Genomic DNA, 24,565 nt, shown 5'->3' with positions numbered 1-24,565 from the left:
AAAAAAAAAAAAAAATATACACATGTTTAATATTAATAAAGATTTTGGTATTAATCCTGATGGTCTTAAAAAAAAAAAAAAAAAAAAAAAAATCAATTTATATCTTAATTTTATTTTATATATCTTAAATAATTTTATTTTAGTTTTTTTATATATTTTTTTTTTTATACATTTCTTTTATCAGATTCAAAAGAAGGAGGTGGAGAATCGGAGTTCATAATCTCGATAACACTTTTAGGTTTATAGGTTGGTTTGAATGGAGTTGTATTTGGTGTTTGGAAAGTGAAATGTGTTACATTTTGAGGTGTTGACATTGGTTTTATATTATTAATTTTTGATGGTGTTGGTAAAGTATTATTAGCGCTATTATTATTATTTATATTATTTATATTATTATTATTATCACCATCTAAATTTTTTGTGAAAATTGGTCGGAATGGTGTTGATGAAGGAGTTTGGAAATTAAAATTATTATTTGAGTTTTGTTGTGGTGTTAACGTTGGTTTTATATTATTAATTTTTGATGGTGTAAAAATATTATTATTATTAGTTTGTTTTATATTATTTATTATAATATTACTTGATGTTGTAGTTGTGGTTGTTGTGGTGGTTGAAGTTGTATTTGAAGAGTTTGCAGTAACAGGTATTGGTTTTGAAAGTTTTGAGGTTGAGGAAATTAATTGTGAAGGATTTTCAGGGAAAGATACATCATCCCAATCAAAATCATTATCATTTTCGAAACCAACATCATCATCATCACCAAATGGATTATCAATGAGAGTATGTTTTTTCAATTGAAGTGGTTGACTAACCTTTGGCATATCCAATTCATCAGAGTAATCCTCTACGAGATTATTTTTGATTGGTGGTGATTTTCTACTTTCGTGAGATTTCTTTTGACCTAAATCAGCTGGTACACGCACATCAGGCCAATCCTCTTCGAAAACATCTTTTTCACTCTCAAAGAATTTCATAGTTTCATCACAAGGTTCATCCTTTGGACTTGAAATACCATTACTACTCTCTAAAAACATTTCAAAGTTATCTTCATGTGGTTTATTTCTAAGGGTAAATACTGAACCATTTGGCACTGGGAAAACATCATCATAGAGATCATTAACATTACCACCTGCAACTGTACTACTACTAGAGCTTAATGGTGTATTTGATGCCATTGCTGCGGCTAATGATTGAATATTACCAAATGTACCACCACGTTTTAATTTATCTGATGTCTTTTTAGGTCTAATTGATCCACTATTTCCAATGAAAACACCTTTAAGACTACCACCTTTTTTAGATTTAATACTACCACTATTATTATTATTGTTGTTGATATTATTATTATTATTATTATTATTATTATTATTATTATTATTATTATTATTATTATTATTATTATTATTATTATTATTATTATTGTTATTATTATTGTTATTATTATTATATAATGTACCAGAAAGTGTTACACTTGTTAAAGTATTATTACCAGTCCAATCAAAATCTTCATCATCTGATGATTTTGGATTATTACCACCACCACCACCACCACCACCACCACCACTACTATTACTAATATTACCACCACTGAAATTAATTAGATTACCTAAACTACTATTACTTGTACCATTTAGATTACTATCTTTTTTATTTAATTGTGTGATTTTACCAGTGATAGTAGAGTTCATTGTGTTATCAAAATCGGACCATTCTTCAACAGTTTTTCTTGGGGTATGAGGTTGTGATGAAGAAGATAATTGACCACCATTTTCATTATTTGATGATAAAGTTTCCTCTTCAGAGGTGAAACCCATTTCTTTATCCCAATTTGGTTCATCATTCATTGCCATCATTCTTTCATCTTCAGCATCGTGATGAATCTTTAAATTTAATTTGAGTGCAGGCTTCTCTTGAAAATCGATATCATCCCAATCTTTAGTTTCATCGATAACTGGTTTCTTTTTTGATGGTATTAAAGGAATAATACCTGAACCACCAGGTGATGATGGTTGATGATTAGAAGCACCACCACCACTACTAGAGCCTGAACCATTTGCAGATCCAGAATTATTACCATGGCCTGTGTAAGAGGCAGATTTAACCAATTTGATAATTGACATTGATCTAATACTATACAAATATTCCCTATCAATGAGATCTCTATTTTCAAACCAACCACTTAATTGTTTAGTGTGAGCTTCTGAGGATTTCTTGAAGGAAGCGATTAAAGATGGTGTTAAATTAAACTCTTTACCAACGGTAAAGGTATTATCATTGTTTTGATCATCCATTGTTTCAAAGACATCCAATGCATCTTCATTACCTTTCCATTTCATTGCGATAGGATCATAGATCATACCATTCTCGACACGACTATCCAAATTTGGTGTTAACTGACTAATGAGTGCAGGCTTTAAGAATCTAAATTTGGTTAAATCACCTTCATTACCTTTCCACTCCTTTTGATTTGGATCCCATTTCATGTTACCCAATTTCATCGATTCATCAGTCTTGACACCCATATTTGTGATAAGTGCTGGTGGGTTTGGGAATGCATTCAAATCATTATAATTACCTTTCCAAACTTGTGATCTTGGATCATATTCCATTTCACCAACTACCATCTTCTTTTTAGTTTTATTCAATGGTTTAATTAATAATGGTCCTCTCCTCTTTTCAAATTTTCTTTTTGCTTTATTTATTGCCCTTTCATGTGGTACATCCCTATAATCTGTTGTATAAAATTTCTCTAACATTGCTAAATCTGTCTTTATAAAATTTTCCATCTCTAATAATAAATCATTTGCCATTTTTAATGATAATGTTGGCATTTCTATATTTAAATTATTATTATTATTAACTATATAAATAAATTATAAAAAATAAAATATTAGGTTTTTTTTTTTTTTTTTTTTTTTAAATTTTTTTAGAATATTAAAAATAAAAATACCATTATTGTTGTTGTTTGTTAATGATGGTACAGTACCATCATTTGATTTAGTACTTGGTGATACCATCTTTGATATATTTATTCTGTTTTATAATGTACAAGTGAATTAATTTTTTATTTTTTTTTTAAAAAAATTGATGTTATTTTTATTATTTTATTTTATTTTATTTTATTTTATTTTTTTAAATCTATGTGTTTCTAAATTATTTTGTTTTTTATTTTTGTTTTTGTTTTTGTTTTAGTTTTTTTTTGTTTTTTGCTTTAATCCCCTCCTGATGTAGTTATTTAAATTCTACATAAATAATAATAATAAAAATAAAAAAAAAAAAAACTATTGAAAAGGAACAATTGTTATTGTTTTTTTTTTTGAATATCTTTTTTTGTTGGTTGCTAAAAAAATAATAAATATAAAAAAAAAAAAAAATTTTATATAAAAAAAAGTTTTTTTTATTGAAAAAATTTTTTATTTTTTTATTTTTTTTTATTTTTTGTTTTTTTTATTTTATTTTTTATTTTTTTTTTTTGATTGTAAAAATTTTGGGTGTTGATATGGTTAAGACCCTTTTTGTTTCTTCCACACCATCTTTTTTCCATTTTTTTTACTTTTGTAAATTAATGGTTATAAATAATAATCATTTTTTTACTTTTGTAAATTAATGGTTATAAATAATAATCAAAATTATAATTAATTAATCAATTTGATTTATTAATAACACTAATCATAAGATTGATTAATTAAAAATAAATAAAATAAAAAAAAATAATAAAATAATAAAAAAAAAAAAAAAAACACCAATCATGAGATTGATTAATTAAAAAAAATAAAAAAATAAAAAATTATTAAATATAAAAAAAAAATAAAAATTAATAATAAAAAAAAATTAAATAAATAAAAATAAAAATTGAAATAAAAAATAAAATGGACCCTTTTTTATCATTGGATTATTAAAAAAAAAATTATTTAAATTGAATCAAATCTATTTATAAATAAAAAAAATAAAATAAAATAAAACTTATTTTCCAAAACAAAACGAAACACTTATTTTTTTACCATTTAGGATTAAAACATTATTTCGTGGAATTTTTTTATTTTTTTTTTTTTTTTTTTTTTTTTTTTGGCGCACCATTTATTATTTATTTTTTTTAATTTTCATTTTTTTTTTTATTTTTTTATTTTTAATTAAAAAAACAAAACAAATATAATATAATAGAGAAAATAGAATGAAATTTAAAGCAAAGATTTCAAAAGCATCAATACTTTTAAGTAAGTTAATATTTATTAATACTCCTAAAGTTTTATATGTTAACTAATATTATTATTATTTTTTTTTTTTTTAAAAATTTTACAGAGACAGTTCAAAATATAATGAAAATTTATAATGAATGTATTTGTCATATAACACCAGATAAATTAAGATTCATTATACAGAGTGATTTTAATGATGGAATGCAAGTTTTTTGTGAAATTCAAAGAAGTTTAATATTTGAAAACTTTACAATAGAATCATTGAGTGACAATGAAATTCAATTTCAATTGGATTTAGAAAGTTTACGTCGTGTATTACAATCAGCAACTTCAAATGGAGTAAGTGATATTTTTACAAATTTAACTAAAGTTAGGGGTGGACCAGTTTTACATTTTATAATAAAGAGTGGTACAAGTGGTACAGTAATCTTTCAAGATATACCAATTGTTCTTTTAACTGCACAACAAATGGCACAAATTAATGAACCCACATTACCAGATCCATTGGTACATATTCTATTACCAAATCTAAAGAATTTACAAAAAGTAATTGATAAAATGAAGAATATTTCAGATTGTTTAAAGATTATGATAGCAATGAACAATCGGTTATCATTTGAAGTTGAAACTAGTTCTGGTTCAATCAGTACATTTTATAGTGGTTTAGATCATCCACAATTTGGTGATCATGTTTTATCACCAGATTTACAAGCAACCGTTTGTGTTGATATTAAAAAGTTTGCAAAAGTACTCCATATACATCAACTAAAACCTAGTGAAGTTGTTTTATGTCTTTATGAACGTTCAATAATTGTTCATGTTGTATTAACTGATATAATGATTACTTATTATTTACCTGTTTTAATTAAAAATTAAAATTTTTTTAAAAAAAAAAAAAAAAAAAAAAAAAAAAAAAAAAAAAAATGTATTTTTAAATAAATAAATTATTATGTATATATATATATTATTTTTTTTTATTTTTTTATTTTATTTTATTTTTTAATATTTGTTTTTTTTTTTTTTTAAAAAGTGAAAATATTTGATTCATTAAAACCAATAGTTTCTAAATGACCAGTCATTGCTTTATTCATCATTGGTGGACCACACATGATAACCATAGTTTGATCAGATGGAGAAGGTAAACGTGATTCAATGATTTCTTTAGATACAAAGCCAACACCTTGAGTCCAACCTTTTGGTGGATTATTTAAAACGTAGTAAACTTTGAATTGTGGATGTTTTTCAGCCAATTCGTCCAATTCCTTCTTGAGGAGGATATCCTCTTCGGTGATGTTACCAAAGACTAAAGAGATTTCAGTTTTATCGGATGGATTTTTCAAGATTGCTTTGATGACTTGTAACATTGGAGTGATACCTGTACCACCAGCTAACATACCGATTGATTTACGCATGTTTGGTTGGTAGTTGAATTTACCTTTTGGACCTTTAACTTCGATTGAGTCGCCAATGAACATGTTGTCAACGTAGCCTGACATGGCACCCTTTTCATAGACTTTGATTAAGAGATCAAAGTAACCTCTCTCTTCGTCTGATGAAATTGGTGTATATGGACGATAAACTTCTTTGCCACCAACAACTGCTCTCAATGAAATGTGTTGGCCAATTGGTAAACCTAAAATATCATCTTCATTTGGTAATGCAAATCTAAAGATTCTAGTATTATGATTCACTATGAATTTCTCTTTTAATTGAAACTTTCTATATTCTTGTGGATCTAATGCTTTTTCAACTTGTTTACCTTTCTCTGCTTCACCACCTTTTTTATCTTTATTACTACCTGATGTTAAAGTAAATACATATTTAACACCTGCTGCTAATGCAACTGATCCAATAATTACAAGAATAAAATCTGAAATTTGCATCTTTTTTATTATATTCCTAATATTCTAAATAAAATTAAAAAAATAAAAAAAATAAAAAAAATAAAAAAAAAAAAAAAAGAAAAAAAGTTAATAATAAAATTAATTTAAAATATCTCTTTTTTTTTTTTTAAGATTGTGTGATTGTTTTTTTTTTTTTAATTTTTATTTTATTATTTATTTTATTTATTTTTTGTGTTTTTCTTTAATTCCCGAAATAAAATAAATTAAAAAAAAAAAAAAAAAAAAATGAAAATACCATTTATTCCAATGATGATTGTATTATAAAATGTTTTTACCTACAATAACAATCGTTTGTGTTCAAAAAAAAAAAAAAAAAAATTTTGAAAAAAAATCTTTTTTTTATTTTTTTTTTTTTTTTTTTTATAAAAAAATAAAAAAAAAAATAAAATAAAAAAAAAAAAAAAAAAAAAAAAATTTTTGTTTTTGAAACCATAAATTAAAATAAAATTTGGGGATATTTAAAAAATATTTTCTTAACCTTTTAAATTAATTTTTTTATATTTAAAAACAAAAAATTTTTTTAAAATTTTTAAAATTTTTTTTTTTTTTTAACAAATTCCATAATTATAAAAACTTTATCCCCATTAATTTAAAAATTTCCCTCCAAAAAAAAAAAAAAAAAAATTCCAAATTTAAAACTTTTAATTTTTAAAAATTTTTAAAAAAAAAAAAAAAAAAAACCATTTCAAAAAAAGATTTTTTTACTTATTTTTAAACAAAAAAAAATTTTTTTTTTGAATTGGTTTTTTTTTTTTTTTTTTTTTTTTTTTTTTTGGTTGGTTTTTTTTTTTTTTTTTTTAGTTGTAAAAATAATTATTAAAAATGATAAAATTATCATTATTATTAGAAAAAGATATTATTTCAATTTTAGCAAAAGAAATAAATAAATATAATAAAACAATAACCTTTTTTGGACAAGATGAACAAGAAAAAGCCGAAAAAGATTCGATTATTTCAGAATTAGTTAAATCAATGTCATTGGTAAATTGGCATTGGTTCAATTCATTGTCTTCAGAATTGGTATCACTTGTTAATTTTTCTCATTCACCATTATCCCCAACAATCAAATTATTTGATTATCTTTGGAATAAAAATATTATAGAAACAACAAATGATAATAATAATAATAATAATAATAATAACAGTGATAATAATAATAAATTTAAATTAATAAAAAATGAAAATATAAAATATATAAGATTAAATATTTCAGAAATTTCATTAACAGAAATTGATCAAGATAAAATGAATCAATTTATTGATTTTATTAATAAAAAAGTAAATGAATTTAAGAATTTAAAGAAATTAGTAATTTCAAATGGTATGGAAAATGATGACATTATTTTCACAAATAAATTGGATTTCCATTATATTAGACTTGGTTTTTTATATTTAGGAATTAAATTAGATGATGAAGAGCAAGAAGAAGGAAGAGTAAATCAATTAATTACAAAATCACCATTATCACCAAACATTAAAGAAGTAATAGATTCAGAAGGTTTTAATATGCCACCATCAAGATTAGTCTCAATTTTAAAACCATTAAAGAAAATAGAAAATTTAATAATTGATAGAGCTGATATTAATCTTTACATTGAACTTTATAAACAATTAATTGGTGCTGATGATGACGAAAACACAAGTTGTCTAACATTTGCTAAATCATTGACAATTGACAATTATCAAGTTCACACAGTGGAGAGTTTATATTATGTTTTGAAATTGGTTCCAAATATCCATGAATTATCATTCCAAATTTGTTTTGATAATTTAGTACTTCAAATTGATGGAACTACAAAAGGATGCATGTGCTCAGAACTAGATGAATGTAATAAGAATTTTATGCATTATTGGAAGTTTATTACAGAGTGTATTGAAAATCATAAAACTCTTAAACTCTTATCTATTGGTCAACATTGCACTTTTCCAATTGCATACGCCACTCAATTTAAATTACCAATCAAGTTTATAGAATCATTTGGTTCAGCAATTGCAAATAATAAATCAATTAAAATATTTAAAACCTCAAAATTACCACCAAATTGTTCAGATTTCTTTGAATTTATTTTTAAAAATAATCAAACAATAACTCGTCACTCTCATTACTTTTTAAATATGACAATTGATTCATTACCAACCTATGTTGATGACTTTAAAAATTTAATTGATCAATATAAACACATTGAAGTTTTCTTTATTTCAGATTCAACTTTTGGTGATGTTTTTACTCACAATTCTTTAAAATCTAAAAAAGAATAAAAAAAAAAATAAAATAAATAATTTAAATTTTAGTTCTAAAAGGTTAACCTTTTTTTATTTATTATTATTTATTATTAATAATTCTAATTTTTAAAACTTCTTTAATTCAAATTATAACTTTTGCTTGAAAACAAATAATAGTAGATGAAAATATTGATTTTTTAAATTGTTTTTTTTTTTTTTAATTCCCAATTTTCGGATGATGATAATTTCAAATATAAATAAAAATAAAAATAAAAATAATAGTGAAAATGATTTTTATTTTCAATTTTTTCAGTTCCAATAAAAAAAAAAAAATAACAGAGGAAGAAGAATCAATTGAAACTAAATCATTACATAATTATATAGAATTATTATTATTTATTTAAAATCATTATTCAAATTTTTTTAAATTTATGGATATTAAAGTTTAGTTAAAAGATAATTTTTTTTTTTTTAATAGTGGTGTTATAATTTATTTTTTTAAAGATTTATTAAAAAACAATTGTTTTTCCATTTTCACAAAAATTTTAAAAAAATGAAAAAACATTTAAAGAAATTTTTTAAATATTAATGACGAGTCATGGAAATTCACATTTTGAGATGATCCACAAAACAATTTAAACTAGATACCCGAAAAATTATTATTATTATTTTTACTAATTTTTTTTTAATTTTAAAAGCAAATTTATTAAGTTGGTTGAATCACTTTTTTTTTTTTTTTTTTTTTTTTTTTTTTTTTTTTTTTTTACTTTTCAAACGAAAATAAAAAATTCCATTGCCGTTTTGTAATATTCGTTTGGCGTTATTATTATTTTAATTTTTTTTTTTTTTTCTTTTTTTTTTTTCTTTTTTTCTTATTTTTAATTAATTTAAATATCTAATTAAAAAAAAAAAAAGATCGTGTCATTGTTTTTATTTTTCATTTTCCCACACACAAAAAAAAAAATAAAAATAATAATAATTTGGGAGTTAAATTTTAATATTTTAATTTAACGGGTAGACCCCCATTCTTTTTCCATATTTTTTTTATTGTTTTCAGTATTTTTTTTTGTCCATTTACAACACCTGTAGGTAGAGATTTTTTTATAATATTAATGTCATTTTTTAAATTATAATAATAATAATAATAATAATTATTTTTTTTATTTTTTTATTTTCTTTTTTCCTTACATTTTTTTTTTCCTTTTTTACCTTTAATTGGATTTAAACATTTATTAATTTTTGTTTTTTTTTTTTTAAAAGAAAAACCACCTACCAAAAAAAAAAAATAAAAAAAATAAAAAAAATGAAAAAATTGGTTAGTAACTCAATTTTAAAATTTTATCAAACTATAACAATTATAATTTTATTGTCATCCATAGTTAAAATTGTAATTTCTAAACCAGAATCAATTAAAATTTCATTTACAAAATATTCAAAAAATTCGTTGAGAATAACATGGAATTCAATTGATTTAATTGAAGGACCATCACTTTTATACAGTACAGAATTATTTGAACCAGATAATTATGCAACATCAAATTCAATAACTTCATCAACAGCAGAAACAATTTATTATGACACAGAAGGATTTCATAGTTTTACATATACAGGATTAATTGAAAATTTATCTCAATCAATGATTTATTTCTATTGTGTTGGTGATAAAGTTACAAATCAATGGAGCCAATTATATAATTTTACAAGTCGTTCAGATATTAGTGATAATAGTGATAGTGGTAGTGGTGGTATTGATAATGAAGTAATACCATTTACATCATCTTGGTTTGGTGATATGGGTTATATTGATGGTGATAGTTTAAATTCAGATTGGTATACAATTAATAATTTAAAATCAATTTCAAATCAATTATCATTTGTAACACATGTTGGTGATATTGCATATGCTGATTATAGTAAGGATTCAAAATATTATGGTAATGAAACTATTTGGAATAATTTCTTATCATCTATAAATTCAATAACTTCAACACTACCATACATGACAACACCTGGTAATCATGATTCATTTGGCGATGAATTCTCTGCTTATTCAAAAACATGGCAAATGCCAACAGAACATCATTCAAATAATTGGTATTCATTTGACTATAATGGAGTTCATTTCATAAGTATTTCAAGTGAAGATACTTATATCCCACTCTCTGATCAACATTCATGGATAGAAAATGATTTAAAACAATATAGAAATTCAAATCCAAATGGCTGGTTAATTATGTACAGTCATAGACCATTCTATTGTAATGCAAAGTTTGGTTGGTGTAATGATGATTATAAAGATGAAAAAACAAGTAAACGATTATACATTGATTCATTAGAGTATTTACTATATAAATATAATGTTGATTTATTCATTAGTGGTCATTGTCATGCCTATGAAACTTCAAAACCAGTTTATCAAAATGAAGTAATGGGTACTTACCAAGATCCAAAAGCAACCGTACATTGTGTAATAGGCACTGGTGGTAATAAAGGTGGTCAAATTGAAGAATGGTACGAACCAAAACCATGGACAAATGGTTTAAAGTCATCTTTGAATGGTTATGCTTTATTAAATATTATAAATTCTACAACTTTAAATTGGAAATTCATCGCAAATCTTAATAATTCTATAATTGATGAATTTTATTTAAATAAAGGTCAATTTTAAAAAATAGAACAAAATATATAATAACAAAAAACAAACAGATAATAGAAATTATAAAATAAAATTTTAATATGACTTTTATTTTTTTTTTTTTTTTTGGTTACTATTCTACATTTTATTTCTTTTCTTTCTTCCACTATCGCTATCATCGTCGTCTGCTTCATCACTAAATTCATCATCTAAAAAAGTTAATTCCTCTTCCTCATTATCTTCCTCCATTCCCATTCCTTTTCCTTTAAAAAACAAATAATAATATAAGTAAAATTAAAAACTATTTAATTTCTTTTTTTTTTTTTCTTTTTTTTTTTTTAAAAAAAATATAGATAGATAAATTTATCAAAATTTGATTATGGATTTGATTCTTTGGGTGGTGTTGAAAAAACACCTTTTATAATTAAATTAATACTTTTTTTTTTTCTAATTTTTTTTTTTTTTTTTTTTTTCTTTTTCTTTTTTTTTTTTTATATGTACATAAATAATTTGTTTTCTTTTTTTTTTTTTTCTTTTCTTTTCTTTTTTTTCCCAATTATAATAAATACAAATAAAAAAACTTTTTACAGTTTGATAATTGAATATAAATGAAGATGGATGGAGAGAAAAAAAAAATACACTATTAAAAACAAATCACCTATTTTTTGGCAGCGACTTTCTTACTTGGAGCTTTTTTAGCAGCTGGCTTCTTACTAACTGCTTTGGTTACTTTAGCAGAGTTCTTTTTAGCAGCGGCAGTTTTGGTTGAGGTTGAAGCAGCTTTAGCAGCTGGTTTCTTTGGTGCAGCTTTTTTGGTTGGAGTAGCTGGTGGAGCGGCAGTTGTTTCAGTTGAAGTAGCGGTAGTCTTGGCTTTTGGTTTCTTTGCAACTGGACCAAGAGTGGCTTGGTGTTCCTTTTTACCTTCTTCTGATAATTTGTAACTGGCTTTGACCATTGTAAGAGTACCTTTGGCAACTAAACGTTTGAGTGCAAGTTTTAATTGAGTTTTGAAAGTATCTGGTGCAACATTGTAATTGGCTTCAATGTATTTAATAATGGCTGGTTGAGATGAACCAGTTCTATCCTTATAATGTGCAATTGCTGTACTAATCATAACTTGATAAGTTGGATGATTTGGTTTTGGTTTTGATTTGGTGGCTGCTGCTTTTTTAGTTGGAGTGGTTGGTGCTTTTGGACCCATTTTTAATTTGTTTTTATTTTTTTATTTTTTTTTTTAAAAAAAAGATATTAATTTAATTTAATTTAATTTATGTATATATAATAACAACTAAGAGAGTATGGTTGTTTTATTTTTTTTTTGTGTGAATGATTTAAAAAAAAAAAAAAAAAAGAAAAAAGAAAAAAAAAAAAAAAAAAAATTGGGTTAGAAAATTTTAAAAAATTACAAAAAAAACCACATTAAATTTTTTGATACTTGTTTTTTTTTATTTTTTTTTGGATTTTTGTGTTTTGGGTGTAATTTTAAAACGGCGCAAAGTGTGAATTTTTTTAAATTTGAATTTTTGAAGACCGATTTTTAAAACGGCTAATATTAAATGGAGAGTATTATTTTTTTTAAAATATAAAATTTAAAGTTTCAAAGATATTTTACCTATTATTTTTAAATTATAAATTTTAATTTTAAACTCTATTTAAAACTTTTTATATTCTATAAAAAAAAAAAAAAAAAAAAAAAAAAAAAATATAAAGAAAAAAAAAAAAATATATATTAACAAAAGATATTTGTAATAAAAAAAATAAATAAAATTTAAAATATTTTAAAACTTAATTTAAAATTAAATAATAAATATAGTTTAAATGGTTTGACCATTTATTTTAATTTTCTTTATTTATAATTGTTTCTTTTTTTTTATTTTAAAATTTTTTTTTTTTTTTTTTTTAATTTTTTTTTTTTTCATATAAAAAATTGAGTTAATGATTGATAAAGTAAAATATTATTAAAATTAATTAGAAGAAAACTTAGATATATTAAAAAACAAAGATTATTAATAAAAAAAAAAAATTCTGTTTAAAATAAATAAAATTAATATATAAATAATGTAAACATAGAAAAGTGTTTTTTTTTTTTTTTGAAATTTTTTTTTTTTTTTTTTATTTTTTTTTAAAAAAAATTAAATATTAAAGGTAAAATTTCTAAATTAAGGTCATTTTAAATAATTTTTTTTATGAAATCTATCAATTTAATAATTTTGTAAGTGTTTTTACTAAAAGTTTAAATTTCAGAGGTTGTTATTAAGGCAATTTTGGTATTTTACAAAATTTCCTCACACTAATTTGAAAATTTACATTATCTCTTAATTTTAATTACCAATTTTTAAAATGACCTCTTGGGATAGCCATTCATCCTTCATTGAGTTAAACACACTTTATAACCTACTTTATTTATAATTGGAATTTTAAATAAATTTAATTTAATTTAATTTATAATATAGACACCCCAGAATTCTAAAAAAAGTTCGTTTTTTTTTTTCATATAAAAAATTACCACTGTAAAATTAACTATATTTCTAATAAAAAATAAAAATTTTAAGTATATTAATAATTAATTATAATATTTCTACTAATTTTAACTTGGTTGGCCAAAATAAAAAAAAAAATCTATAAATATCTTTTAAAAGTAACAAATTTAACAACCCTTTTTTTTTTTTTTTCCCTCTCTTTTTTTATAAAAAAAAAAAAAAACTCAAAAAAAAATAAAAAATTCAAAAAAAAAACAAAAATAATAATATAAAATAAAAAAAATAATAAAAAAATGAAAATAAGAAATAAATTATTATAATTAATAGAATCTAGAACTAATTAATAAATTTGATTAAAGAGAAAAAAAAAAAAAAAAAAAAAAAAAAAAAAATTAAAATATTTTACATAATATTTTAAAAATTTCCAAACCACACAATAAATTTTTTTTCAGCAATTAATCTTTTCTTTCAAATTATTGTGTATATTTTAAAGATAATAAAAAAAAAAAAAAAAAAAAAAAAATTAAACAGAATATAAATCTTAAAATAAATAAATAATTAATTAAAAAAAAACTTTTCTTTCTTTATTATTTCATTTTTATTTCATTTTTTTTTTATTTTTTTTATTTCATTTTTTCATTTTTTTTATTTTATTTATTTTTTCAAATCTATTTTTATTTTTTTGTAAAAGTGTTGGTTTAATTAAATTAATACTTTTTTAATTCCAATCATTTTTTTTAAATTTTTTATTTTATTTTTATTTATTTTTATTTTTTTTTATTTTTTTTTATTTTTTTTAACTTTTTTAATTTTTTTTTAATATTTTTTTTTCTATATTAGGCTTGAATGTTAAAATGGAACTTGAGATTTAAAGTAGATCAAAAACTCTCTTTTAAACTGATCAGTGCAATTGAATAATTTTCATAAAAATAAAACTTTTTTTTATTTTTTTTTTTTGTTTTTCTTTTTTTTTTTTTTTTATTTTTTTTTATTTTTTTTAATTTTTTGAAATTTTCATTAAAACCAAACATTTAAATATATATAAAGATCGAAATGAGCAGAATGAATGATGAAACAATGGAGGTTTGATATCATAATTTATCATTACAAATACATATATAAAATAAAAAAGACATACATACTAATTATTATTATTATTATTATTATTATTATTATTATTATTATTATTATTTTTATTATTATTATTTATTATTTATAAATAGGATAAACCCGATGATTCAAATGGTCCACTCTCAATTTTAATGGATAGTGTAAATAATAATACTCAAGTTCTTATAAATGTTAGAAATAATAAAAAACTTTTAGGTAGAGTTAGAGCATTTGATCGTCATTGTAATATGGTTTTAGAAAATGTAATTACTCACACACATCAATAAATATGATTTATATACTATAAACTATATATATATATACTATTTATACAAAAATAATTAAACTAAACACTAATGTTCTATTCTATATAATAAACTATTGAAAAAAATAAAAAAAAACAAATACAATCACAAACAATATATATTTATATTTATATTTATATAGGTAAAAGAAATTTGGACAGAAGTACCAAAAACAGCAAAAGGTAAAAAGAAAGCAAAACCAATTAACAAAGATCGTTTCATCAGTAAAATGTTTTTAAGAGGAGATTCAGTAATTTTAGTTTTAAAGAACCCTTTAGGTGCACCACCACAAGCAAATTAATAATTTAAATTTAATATGATATTTTTAGATTTTTTTTTTTTTTTAAAAAAAAAAAAAAGAAAAAAAGAAAAAAAGAAAAAGAAAAAAGAAAAAAAGAAACCAAAAAAAAGAAACCAAAAAAAAAAAAAAAGAAAAGTAATAATAAAAGACACAAAGAATGTACAGGATATAATCTCATCAACCTTTATATTTATTTTTCATTTTTCATTTTTTTTTTTTTTTATTTCATTTTTTTTTACATCAAACTATAAATAATCATTTTATTTGGAATTCACTTTGCTATTTTTAGTTTTTTTTTTTATTTTTGGTAAAAAACGATAATCCACAACTAGCGCTTTTTTTTTTTTTTTTTTTTTTTTTTTTTTTTTTTGGGTTTTCAATTTTTTTTTTTGATTTTCAATTTTTTTTTTTTTCAATTTTTTTTTTTTTTTTTTTTTTTTTTTTTTTTTTTTTTTTTTTTTTTCAACACACCATTCCAATCAAATCCAATTTATATTATTACCAATAAAATGGTATCAATTATAAATTTAGGAAAAGTTAAACCATTTGGTTTATCATATATTATTAATAGTAATAATAATAATAATAATAATGATGATGATGATTATAATAATGAGATTAGGGAGTCTGAATCATCAATACCATATGAATATTATTTTTGTCAAAATCCATTGAAATCATGCTTCAATGAAGAACAAAAAATATTATTACAAAGTGAAAATGATGAAACTGATGAAAAAGGAATGATATTGGTAAATAATTCATTCTTTGAAGAGGCTCAATTATTTTGGTATCAAAATACAGTGGTTTGGAGTTCACCATTTACAGTTAAAAAGAAATTTACTTTACCATTACTTTTATCATCAATGATTTATCCAAAGATAAATAATGCAATTTGGTCTCATTTCCCATTTTTAAAAGATTTATCAAAACAACAACAGGAACAACAACAACAACAACATCACCAACAATCAGAATACACTACTTCATCAATTAATAATGATATTGATGATTATTATAAATATTTATGTGTATTACATAATCAAGGATTAAATATTTATAATTCGATTGGAAATAGTTATCAAATTGTATTACCATGTAAAGTTATTAATATTTGGAGTTCAAAATTTGGATTATTATTAGAAAGAGATAGTAGTTTAGATTCAACATTATTAGCAGGTAGAGATAGATCTGAAATACCTTCAATATTTAGTATTTTAAATCCTTTAGAAGAATTAAAACCAGTTTTAACATTTTCAAAATCAAATAATAATAATAATAATAATAATGAAGCATTACAACAAGAGTTCTTTTCAGATACAAATCAAACTATTGTTTTTTCAAGTACAGATTATCCAATTTTAATAACATATTCAAATATTGAAAATGTTCATATAATTTATCAAGTATCACATGTTAAACCAAGTAGTAATGCTGAAAATGATAATACTAATAATAATAATAATAATAATAATACAAATACAAATATAAGTAATAATCAAACAATTAATAATGAAAATGGTACAACAACAACAATAATTAATAATAGTTCAATAGTTAATACTAGTAAACCAATATTCAATTTTAATAATGTTTCAGTGAACGATCAAAGTTTTGATTATAGTAATATAAATATTTCATCATCTTCACCACCATTCTCTTCAAGAAATAATAACAATAATAATAATATTAGTAATAATAATAATACAAATAATAATACAAATAATAACAATACAAATAATAGTACATCAATGATGCAACAATCAATTCAACAACAACAACAACAACAACAACAACAAGAGAATTCAAGTTTTAAATTTTTAAATGAAGATAAAAGTTATTTCTTTGATGATGAATCAGAATTTATCATTAAAAGTGAAATCATTTTTGAAGAAGTTTTAAAGGATAGCACCAGATTAAAATCAAATACTAAATCAAAATCAATATTCATTACATTGGATAATAATCAAAAACCATTACTTTGTATTGAAATTAATTCAACTTTATTTTGTTATAATTTATTTATTGATCAAAAAATTAAATCAACCCAATCGTCATCATCAAATAAAAATAATAATAATAATAATGATAGAAATGAAGGAATTGAAGAGAAATTAAAACTAGAATTTTCATTTTCAATTTCATCAGTTCAATCATCATCTCCAATATTTATAGAATCATTTTATAATAATAACGAATATACAATTCCAAAGGGTATAAATCAACCATTTATACCATTACCAACTCATATATTGGTTTTAAATGATCATTTATTATCAGTTTATTGGGGACCTTTTAAAATTTTAGATTTACCAATTGATAATAATAGTAATAATAATAATAATAATAATAATAATAATAATAATAATAATAATAATAATAATAATAATAATAATAATAATAATAATAATAATAATAATAATAATAAAAGAAAACCATTGTATATAAAAGATTCAACATTTAATAGAGTAACAATTGTATATTCAGATAAAGAAGAGATTAGATTTAAAATTACATTAGGTAAATCATATTTAGTTTCATCATGTTTAGGTGCATTATCATCATTTATACCAATGAATTTATTAGCTTCAATTTATCAAGATTTTAATGATTTCCATAAATTTAGAATCAATAATTTATTAAATAGTAATAGTAATAATAATAATAATAATAATAATAGTGAAGAAGAGAATGATAAAGAATGGATTTCATTTCAAATTTTATTGATTTCATTATTAGAGAAATCATTATTGAAGAGACCTACTGATGCTGATACTAATAAAAAAATTAAAGAAAATAATCATATAAAAAAGGAAGAAAATGAAGATGATTGGGAATTTTTATTAAATAGTAATTATCATAAAAATTATGAAAAAGGTTTATCATTCTTATCAAATTTAAATATATCAGATTCATCAAAAGTTTACCCATCAAATAATAATAATAATAATAATAATAATAATAATAATAATAATAATAATAATAATAATAATAATAATAATAATAATAATAATAATAATAATAATAATAATAATAATAATAATAATAATAATAATAATTGTAACATATTTATAGAGTCTATAAATGATTTTAATTTTAAAACTTCATTAAATTCATTCATTGAATCAATTGATGATATAATTATAGCATTACATCATCAATATGAAGAATTTAAAATTTTAACATTCAATATTAACTATATTTATAAATTATCAAAATTTTTAATTCAATTATGTAGGTATTTTTTAAATATTATTAAAATTTTATTAATAATTGTTTATTTAATTTATTAATAATTTTTTTTTTTTTTTTTTTTTTTTTTTTTTTTTTTTTTTTTTTTTTTCAAAGCATTACATTTAGAATTATTTAATTATGTTGATTATTATTTTAGAGATTTTGGAGATTTGATAGATTTTATAAATCAATTTAAAATAAAATCAAAAACATCAATTGATATATCATCATTAAAATTACAATCACTATTAAATGATGATATATTTTCAATTTATAAATTTGTATATAATTCATTTAATGAAAATAATAGTGAAACACAGCAACAACAACAATTTAATAAAGAAAAGTTTGAAAGAAATAAATTAACAAAATATCACTTTAAATGGATATATAAAATGAAATCACTTTATTCAATTCAATCAAAAATTAATGATAATAATAGTAATAATAAAAATAATATAAAATATATTTCAGAGAAATTAATAATGAAAATGGTAGAATTAGATATAAAATTAGAAGACTTAAATTCAATTTCATTTGGATTATCATTACCATTAAGAGAATCAATTAAATATTGTAGAAGTAATCCACCGATTGATTGGCCATTAAAAGCTTATTCATTGATTGAAAGAGAGGAATTAATTTATAAATTTAATATTGATGATGTAAATAATGTAAAGGATGGTTTAAAGATTAATTCATTGTTAATTTCTGGTGGTAAAAATAAATTATTATCAAATTCAACAATGAATCATGGATATAATTCATTATCAACATCTATAACTAATACTTTATCAACAGCATCATCATCTAGTAATGAAATGAATTCAAATTCAAATATTACTTCTATTAATGGACAAAGTAATGGTTTACCAATGAATTCTACAACCAATCAAATGAATTCTCATCAAATTAATAATAATGGTGGTGGTGGTGGTGGTGGTGATGATCATCATCATCATCATTCAAATTCGACTTCATTTGATTTATCAAAATTTTATCATGGTCAAGATGAATTCTATAAGAGGATAACTTATCTTAGATTTGATACTGATCAAAGAATTCAGGAGGTTTATAGATTATTATCATTTTCAAATAGAATTCAAATTAATCATACTCAAGAGAATGGTGTTAGTGATCATGATTATCTATCACAATTACAGAGTAAATTATTATTGTCAGTTCAAAGATCCATTTCTTTACCAATAGCATGTGGTATGTTTACAATTAGATCAATTAAACCATTACCAACTGAAACTATAAATATTCCACCAATAATATTGAATGGATTTGTTGGTGGTACTAAAACAAATATATCTTTGGATCCAACAATGGTACAAGATAATATGATGGTTTGGCCAGAATTTCATAATGGTGTTGCTGCTGGTTTAAAAGTATCTGCTGATCAAACTGAAATCACAAATACTTGGATCATTTATAATAGACCAAAACAATTTAATCCATCTTATTCTGGTTTATTAATGGCATTGGGTTTACAAAAACGTTTATCTTCTTTAGCATTCACTAAACTATTTGAATATTTAGCAAGTGGTCATCAATTAACTAGTGTTGGTTTGCTATTGGGTATCTCTTGTACTAAAATGGGAACAATGGATATGTCAATTGCAAAGGTACTTAGCGTACATATTCAATCATTACATCCACCTTTATCAATTGATTTAGATGTACCAAGTTATGTTCAAATCGCTGCACTCATGGGTATTGGTTTATTGTATTGTCAAACTTCTAATAGAAGAATGACTGAAGTATTATTAATGGAAATTGGTAGAAAACCAATAAATGATAAACCATTAGATCGTGATAGTTATAGTCTAACGGCTGGTATGGCATTGGGTTTGGTTAATTTAGGAAAAGGTGCAAATGAAGGTTCCCTAACTGATCTTCATGTTGAAGATCGTTTAAGATCCTTTATTGGTATAAGTAAAGAGGATTCTTTTGATCATATGTCAACATTTTTTAATCAATCTTATTCAACTCCTTCAATTTCATCAAATAGAAATAATAATGATTTATTTAATAATGGTAGTAATAATAATAGTAGTAGTAATGGTGGTGGTGGTGGTGGTGGTGGTAATAATAATGGTAATAATAGTAACAATGGTAATAATGGTTCATCACAATTTAAAAAATCAAATACAATTTTAGAAAGTTCAAAACCAAATATTGATTTAACAGCACCTGGTGCTATAATTGCATTATCATTAATTTATTTAAAAACTAATAATTTAAAGATATCAAATTATTTATCAATACCAGATACAACATTTGGTTTAAATTATATTAGACCAGATTTAGTTTTATTAAGAATTTTAGGTAGAAATTTAATATTGTGGGATTCTATTAAACCCCAATTCCAATGGATTATTGATTCAGTACCATTAGTTGTGAGAAAGAATGTAACTATAGATAGAAACTCTGAAAAGGTATTCCAAGAACATTCCAATAATAATAATAATAATAATAAATCAAGAAGTTCCTCATCATTAAATGATTTTGAATCATTTATATTAATATTTTGTAATGTAATTGCTGGTGCCGCTTTTTCAATTGGTTTAAAGTATGCAGGATCATTAAATGAAAATGCTTTCTCTCTATTGATGGATTTAATTCAACTATTTAGAAAGAGACAAGTTTATTTGAATAAATGTTTACTAAAGAAAAAGAAAATCGAACCTACCTTTGATAAAGTTATGAGAGTGACCACCGAAACATGTTTAAATGTGGTTGCATTATCATTATCTTTGGTTATGGCTGGTTCTGGAAATTTAGAAACTTTGAAAATACTTAGAATGTTAAGATCTCGTATTGGAAATGAAATCACCTATGGAAATCATATGGCAATTAATATGGCTATCGGTTTCTTATTTTTAGGTGGTGGTCAATATACATTATCAACTTCAAATATTGCCATAGCAAGTTTGGTTTGTTCATTGTATCCTCGTTTCCCATGTTCAAGTACCGATAATGATTATCATTTACAAGCATTTAGACATTTATATTTCCTTGCAATTGATCCAAGATGTTTAATAACAAGAGATGTTGATACATTAGCACCATGTCATGTACCAATTGAATTAACAATTTTAAATAATGATACAATGAAATTAGAAACTAAACAACTTGTTACACCTTGTTTAATACCAGAATTATCTTCAATTCGTTCAATTTCAATTAAATCTCCAAGATATTGGAATATTTTTATAAATAGAGGTTTTGTTGATGGTGGCGTTGATATCAATATCAATAATAATAATAATAATAATAATAATAATAATAATAATAATAATAATAATAATAATAATAATAATAATAATAATAATAATAATAATAATAATAATAATAATAATAAAAATATATTAAAAAATCATCCAACTATATTTTTAAAAAGAAAAATTGGTCATTTACCTTATACAGAAGATCCTGAAGGTTTTAGAAGTTTATCAAAGAGTTTCCCAAAGAGTGAATCGATTTCATTGTATTCATCATCTAAAGGTTTTCAAAAGAATAAAGAGGAATTTTTAAAATCCTTTATATCCGATCCAAATTTATTGGCATTTGCAAAACATTTTTGTACTAATCAATCAAATGAATTTGAACATTTCAATACAACCATACTGTATGAATGTTTAACTCAAGATACTCCAGAAGTAATTCCATTACTTCTTTTATTAAATGATATTGCAAATAATTTTGAAAAATATTCAAATTCAAATACAACAATAGTTTTAGAAAATTTAAGAATTATTTTTAAATTTTATTCAAAATGGAATAATGGTTATTATTTAAATAATAATAATAATAAAAATAATAATAATGATGGATGGTTAATTCATTCAACATTTCTTGATTCAATTTCAACTAAAATTGATGAACACTTTGAAAAACATTTTTTAAATGAACAATCAAATAAGAAACTATTATCAAATTATTTATTAACTGGTGAATTACCAAATTCTTTATCAACTTCAATTAAACGAAAATTTGCAAGTTTCATTTCTTATTATAATTTACCAAATAACAAACAATTCCAATCATTTAAATCACTTTTAAATAATAATAACAATAACAATAGTAATGCGATTTATCAACTTTGGTCATCATTAGGTAATCAAATTAATTTCAATTCTATTAACAAAATTATTGAATTATCAACTTTATCTTTTGATGAAGATAGTTAAAACTTTATTTTTAAACCATTAATAAAAAAAAAAGATCCAAGAAATTATGTTTTTAGGTTAAAAAAAAAATTGTAAATAAACTATATAATTAATATATTTTATTTTACTTTATTTGGTATATATATATAAACGAAAAAAAATGAAAAAGAATGTTTTATTTTCTTTTTATTTTCTTTTTTGTTGTTTTCTTTCTTTTTAAAAAAATGTTTACAGAATATCTAATAATTAGATATGTTATTGTTTCAGTTTGATTGTATACAGATAGGGTTATTTTAAAACCTCATTTTTTGATTGTTTTTTTTTTTTTTTTTTTCTACACATACTATTTTACTAGTAATTAATTTTGATGAGTGGTGGTGTTTGGTGTTTGAAATTTGTTTTTTTTTTTTTTTTTTTTTTTATAATTTAGTTGGTGATAAAGAAATACTACTTGAATTTGAAGATTGATTTGATAATGCTAATCTTGGAGTTGAAGGTTCGCTATATTGATAGAATTGATCAGAGACGAAACCAATTGGATTATTCCAAGAGATTTCTTTTAATTTGTTTACTATATAGGTAAAGGGAGGTCTATCATTTGGATCAGCCTCCCAACATTGAGTTAAGAGTAATTTTAATTCAGGATCGCAATACTCTGGTATTGGTGGTCTTAAACCAGCATAAGCTACTTGAGCGGATGCTTGAGATCCATCTAAATCAGAGAAAGGAATTTCGCCAGTTAAAATTTCCCAAACTACTAGAGAGAAACAATAGACATCAACCTTTTCCGAGTAGTGACCTAAATTCTTTGTCAATTCGGGTGGTCTCCATCTTGGATTGCAAATGCCACCATTTGTCATTGTCATTGAACCTTCTCTACTCTTTTCACGAGATAAACCAAAATCAGAGATCTTTATATTACCCAATTCATCCAATAGAATGTTTTGACTGGTTAAATCACGATGCACAATGGTGATGGAATGAAGATGTAATAAGCCCAATGCCATGTCGGTTGCCATTTTCAAAACCAATGGGAAAGAATATTTAACTTTTGGAGTGGAACTATTTGGATTATGAAGTATATTGTAAAGACTACCACCTGCCATATACTCTGTTATGATACATGCTGGTTTATAACATGCACCAATAAACATGACAATGTTTTGATGATTTCCTTTTTTCAAATTTTGAACCTCTCTAATGAATCTCTCTTTGAATTGTTCTTCATCTCCTATAATCTTTAACTTTTTTATGGCAACATGAATACCTTTCCACCAACCTTCCCAAACTTCACTGAATGCACCTTCTCCAACTTTTTGTATAAATTGAATATCATTTATATCAATTATATATTCTCTTTCGCCCAATATTGATTTTAATTCTTCAAATTTAGTTTTCTTTATTTTTTCACTTTCAATTGCTCTTTGAATATCATTTAAAGATTCTTTATTAATTGGTGACATAATTAAAGATTCAGAAATTGATCTACCTCTAGGTCTCATATGAGAATTTGGTGTTATATGTCTATTTAAATTTGAAGCGGAAATTATTGATGAAGTATTTGAAACGTTACTCTTTTCTTTAGTTGAATCAGGATTATCACAAACTAAAAATGTGATATCTTTAGTAGAGTTTGTTGTACTTGTAGAATTATTATTATTATTATTAATATTATTATTGGTAGTAGAAGCAGTAGTTGTTGTTGCTGTTGTTGTAGTTGTTGTTGAAGAAGAATTAGTAGTGGTGGTATTAGTATTTGTAGTGGCACTAATTATATTTTGATTATAACCATCACTACATAAACTATTATTTCCACCACTAGTAGTGTGTACAGTATTTGAAGATTTAACTATTGAATTACTAGCGGAAGATCTATTTAAAGATTCTGCAATCATTGTATTTAACTCTGAATTTGAAAGGGTGATTGTAAATGATGACATATCCTTTGCATCATATGAACAATTCTTAAGGGCAGAAAAGGAGGAATTTGAATTGGATA

General features: G+C 22.1%; 9 protein-coding genes across 9 annotated transcripts in view; 5 read left to right on the top strand and 4 right to left on the bottom strand.

The window, feature by feature from the left end:
* Positions 1 to 164: 164 nt before the first annotated feature.
* On the bottom strand, positions 165 to 3,017 carry DDB_G0285401 (hypothetical protein; the record flags this gene model as incomplete). The annotated part of the gene is made up of 2 exons (XM_633169.1): positions 165 to 2,860; positions 2,951 to 3,017. 2 exons carry the CDS (start codon positions 3,015 to 3,017, stop codon positions 165 to 167), a joined length of 2,763 nt encoding a protein of 920 aa, XP_638261.1.
* A 1,154-nt stretch (positions 3,018 to 4,171) lies between these two features.
* hus1 (checkpoint clamp complex protein) lies at positions 4,172 to 5,072 on the top strand (the record flags this gene model as incomplete). The annotated part of the gene is made up of 2 exons (XM_633168.1): positions 4,172 to 4,214; positions 4,300 to 5,072. 2 exons carry the CDS (start codon positions 4,172 to 4,174, stop codon positions 5,070 to 5,072), a joined length of 816 nt encoding a protein of 271 aa, XP_638260.1.
* A 146-nt stretch (positions 5,073 to 5,218) lies between these two features.
* cyb5r1 (NADH-cytochrome b5 reductase) lies at positions 5,219 to 6,079 on the bottom strand (the record flags this gene model as incomplete). The annotated part of the gene is made up of 1 exon (XM_633167.1): positions 5,219 to 6,079. The coding sequence occupies one exon, from the start codon at positions 6,077 to 6,079 to the stop codon at positions 5,219 to 5,221; it is 861 nt and encodes a 286-aa protein (XP_638259.1).
* An 843-nt stretch (positions 6,080 to 6,922) lies between these two features.
* On the top strand, positions 6,923 to 8,359 carry DDB_G0285397 (hypothetical protein; the record flags this gene model as incomplete). The annotated part of the gene is made up of 1 exon (XM_633166.1): positions 6,923 to 8,359. One exon carries the CDS (start codon positions 6,923 to 6,925, stop codon positions 8,357 to 8,359), a length of 1,437 nt encoding a protein of 478 aa, XP_638258.1.
* Positions 8,360 to 9,626: 1,267 nt separating this feature from the next.
* Positions 9,627 to 10,991, top strand: DDB_G0285351 (hypothetical protein; the record flags this gene model as incomplete). Its single annotated transcript, XM_633165.1, has 1 exon — positions 9,627 to 10,991. One exon carries the CDS (start codon positions 9,627 to 9,629, stop codon positions 10,989 to 10,991), a length of 1,365 nt encoding a protein of 454 aa, XP_638257.1.
* A 625-nt stretch (positions 10,992 to 11,616) lies between these two features.
* On the bottom strand, positions 11,617 to 12,159 carry H1 (histone H1; the record flags this gene model as incomplete). Its single annotated transcript, XM_633164.1, has 1 exon — positions 11,617 to 12,159. One exon carries the CDS (start codon positions 12,157 to 12,159, stop codon positions 11,617 to 11,619), a length of 543 nt encoding a protein of 180 aa, XP_638256.1.
* A 2,332-nt stretch (positions 12,160 to 14,491) lies between these two features.
* On the top strand, positions 14,492 to 15,154 carry snrpD2 (LSM domain-containing protein; the record flags this gene model as incomplete). Its single annotated transcript, XM_633163.1, has 3 exons — positions 14,492 to 14,521; positions 14,662 to 14,811; positions 14,996 to 15,154. 3 exons carry the CDS (start codon positions 14,492 to 14,494, stop codon positions 15,152 to 15,154), a joined length of 339 nt encoding a protein of 112 aa, XP_638255.1.
* Positions 15,155 to 15,663: 509 nt separating this feature from the next.
* Positions 15,664 to 22,587, top strand: anapc1 (anaphase promoting complex subunit 1; the record flags this gene model as incomplete). The annotated part of the gene is made up of 2 exons (XM_633162.1): positions 15,664 to 18,388; positions 18,503 to 22,587. 2 exons carry the CDS (start codon positions 15,664 to 15,666, stop codon positions 22,585 to 22,587), a joined length of 6,810 nt encoding a protein of 2,269 aa, XP_638254.1.
* A 398-nt stretch (positions 22,588 to 22,985) lies between these two features.
* splB (protein kinase, TKL group) overlaps positions 22,986 to 24,565 on the bottom strand; it is a gene marked incomplete at both ends in the record, with an annotated part of 3,468 nt that continues 1,888 nt past the window's right edge. The window contains one exon of the mRNA XM_633161.1: positions 22,986 to 24,565. This exon is cut by the window's right edge and continues 1,888 nt beyond it. Coding sequence (XP_638253.1) covers positions 22,986 to 24,565 — 1,580 coding nt within the window.

This window comes from Dictyostelium discoideum, assembly GCF_000004695.1.
Source record: "Dictyostelium discoideum AX4 chromosome 4 chromosome, whole genome shotgun sequence".
Taxonomy (NCBI): Eukaryota; Evosea; class Eumycetozoa; order Dictyosteliales; family Dictyosteliaceae; genus Dictyostelium; species Dictyostelium discoideum.
The sequence above is the reverse complement of the archived record's forward strand: the minus strand, read 5'-3'. Positions and strand labels throughout refer to the sequence as shown.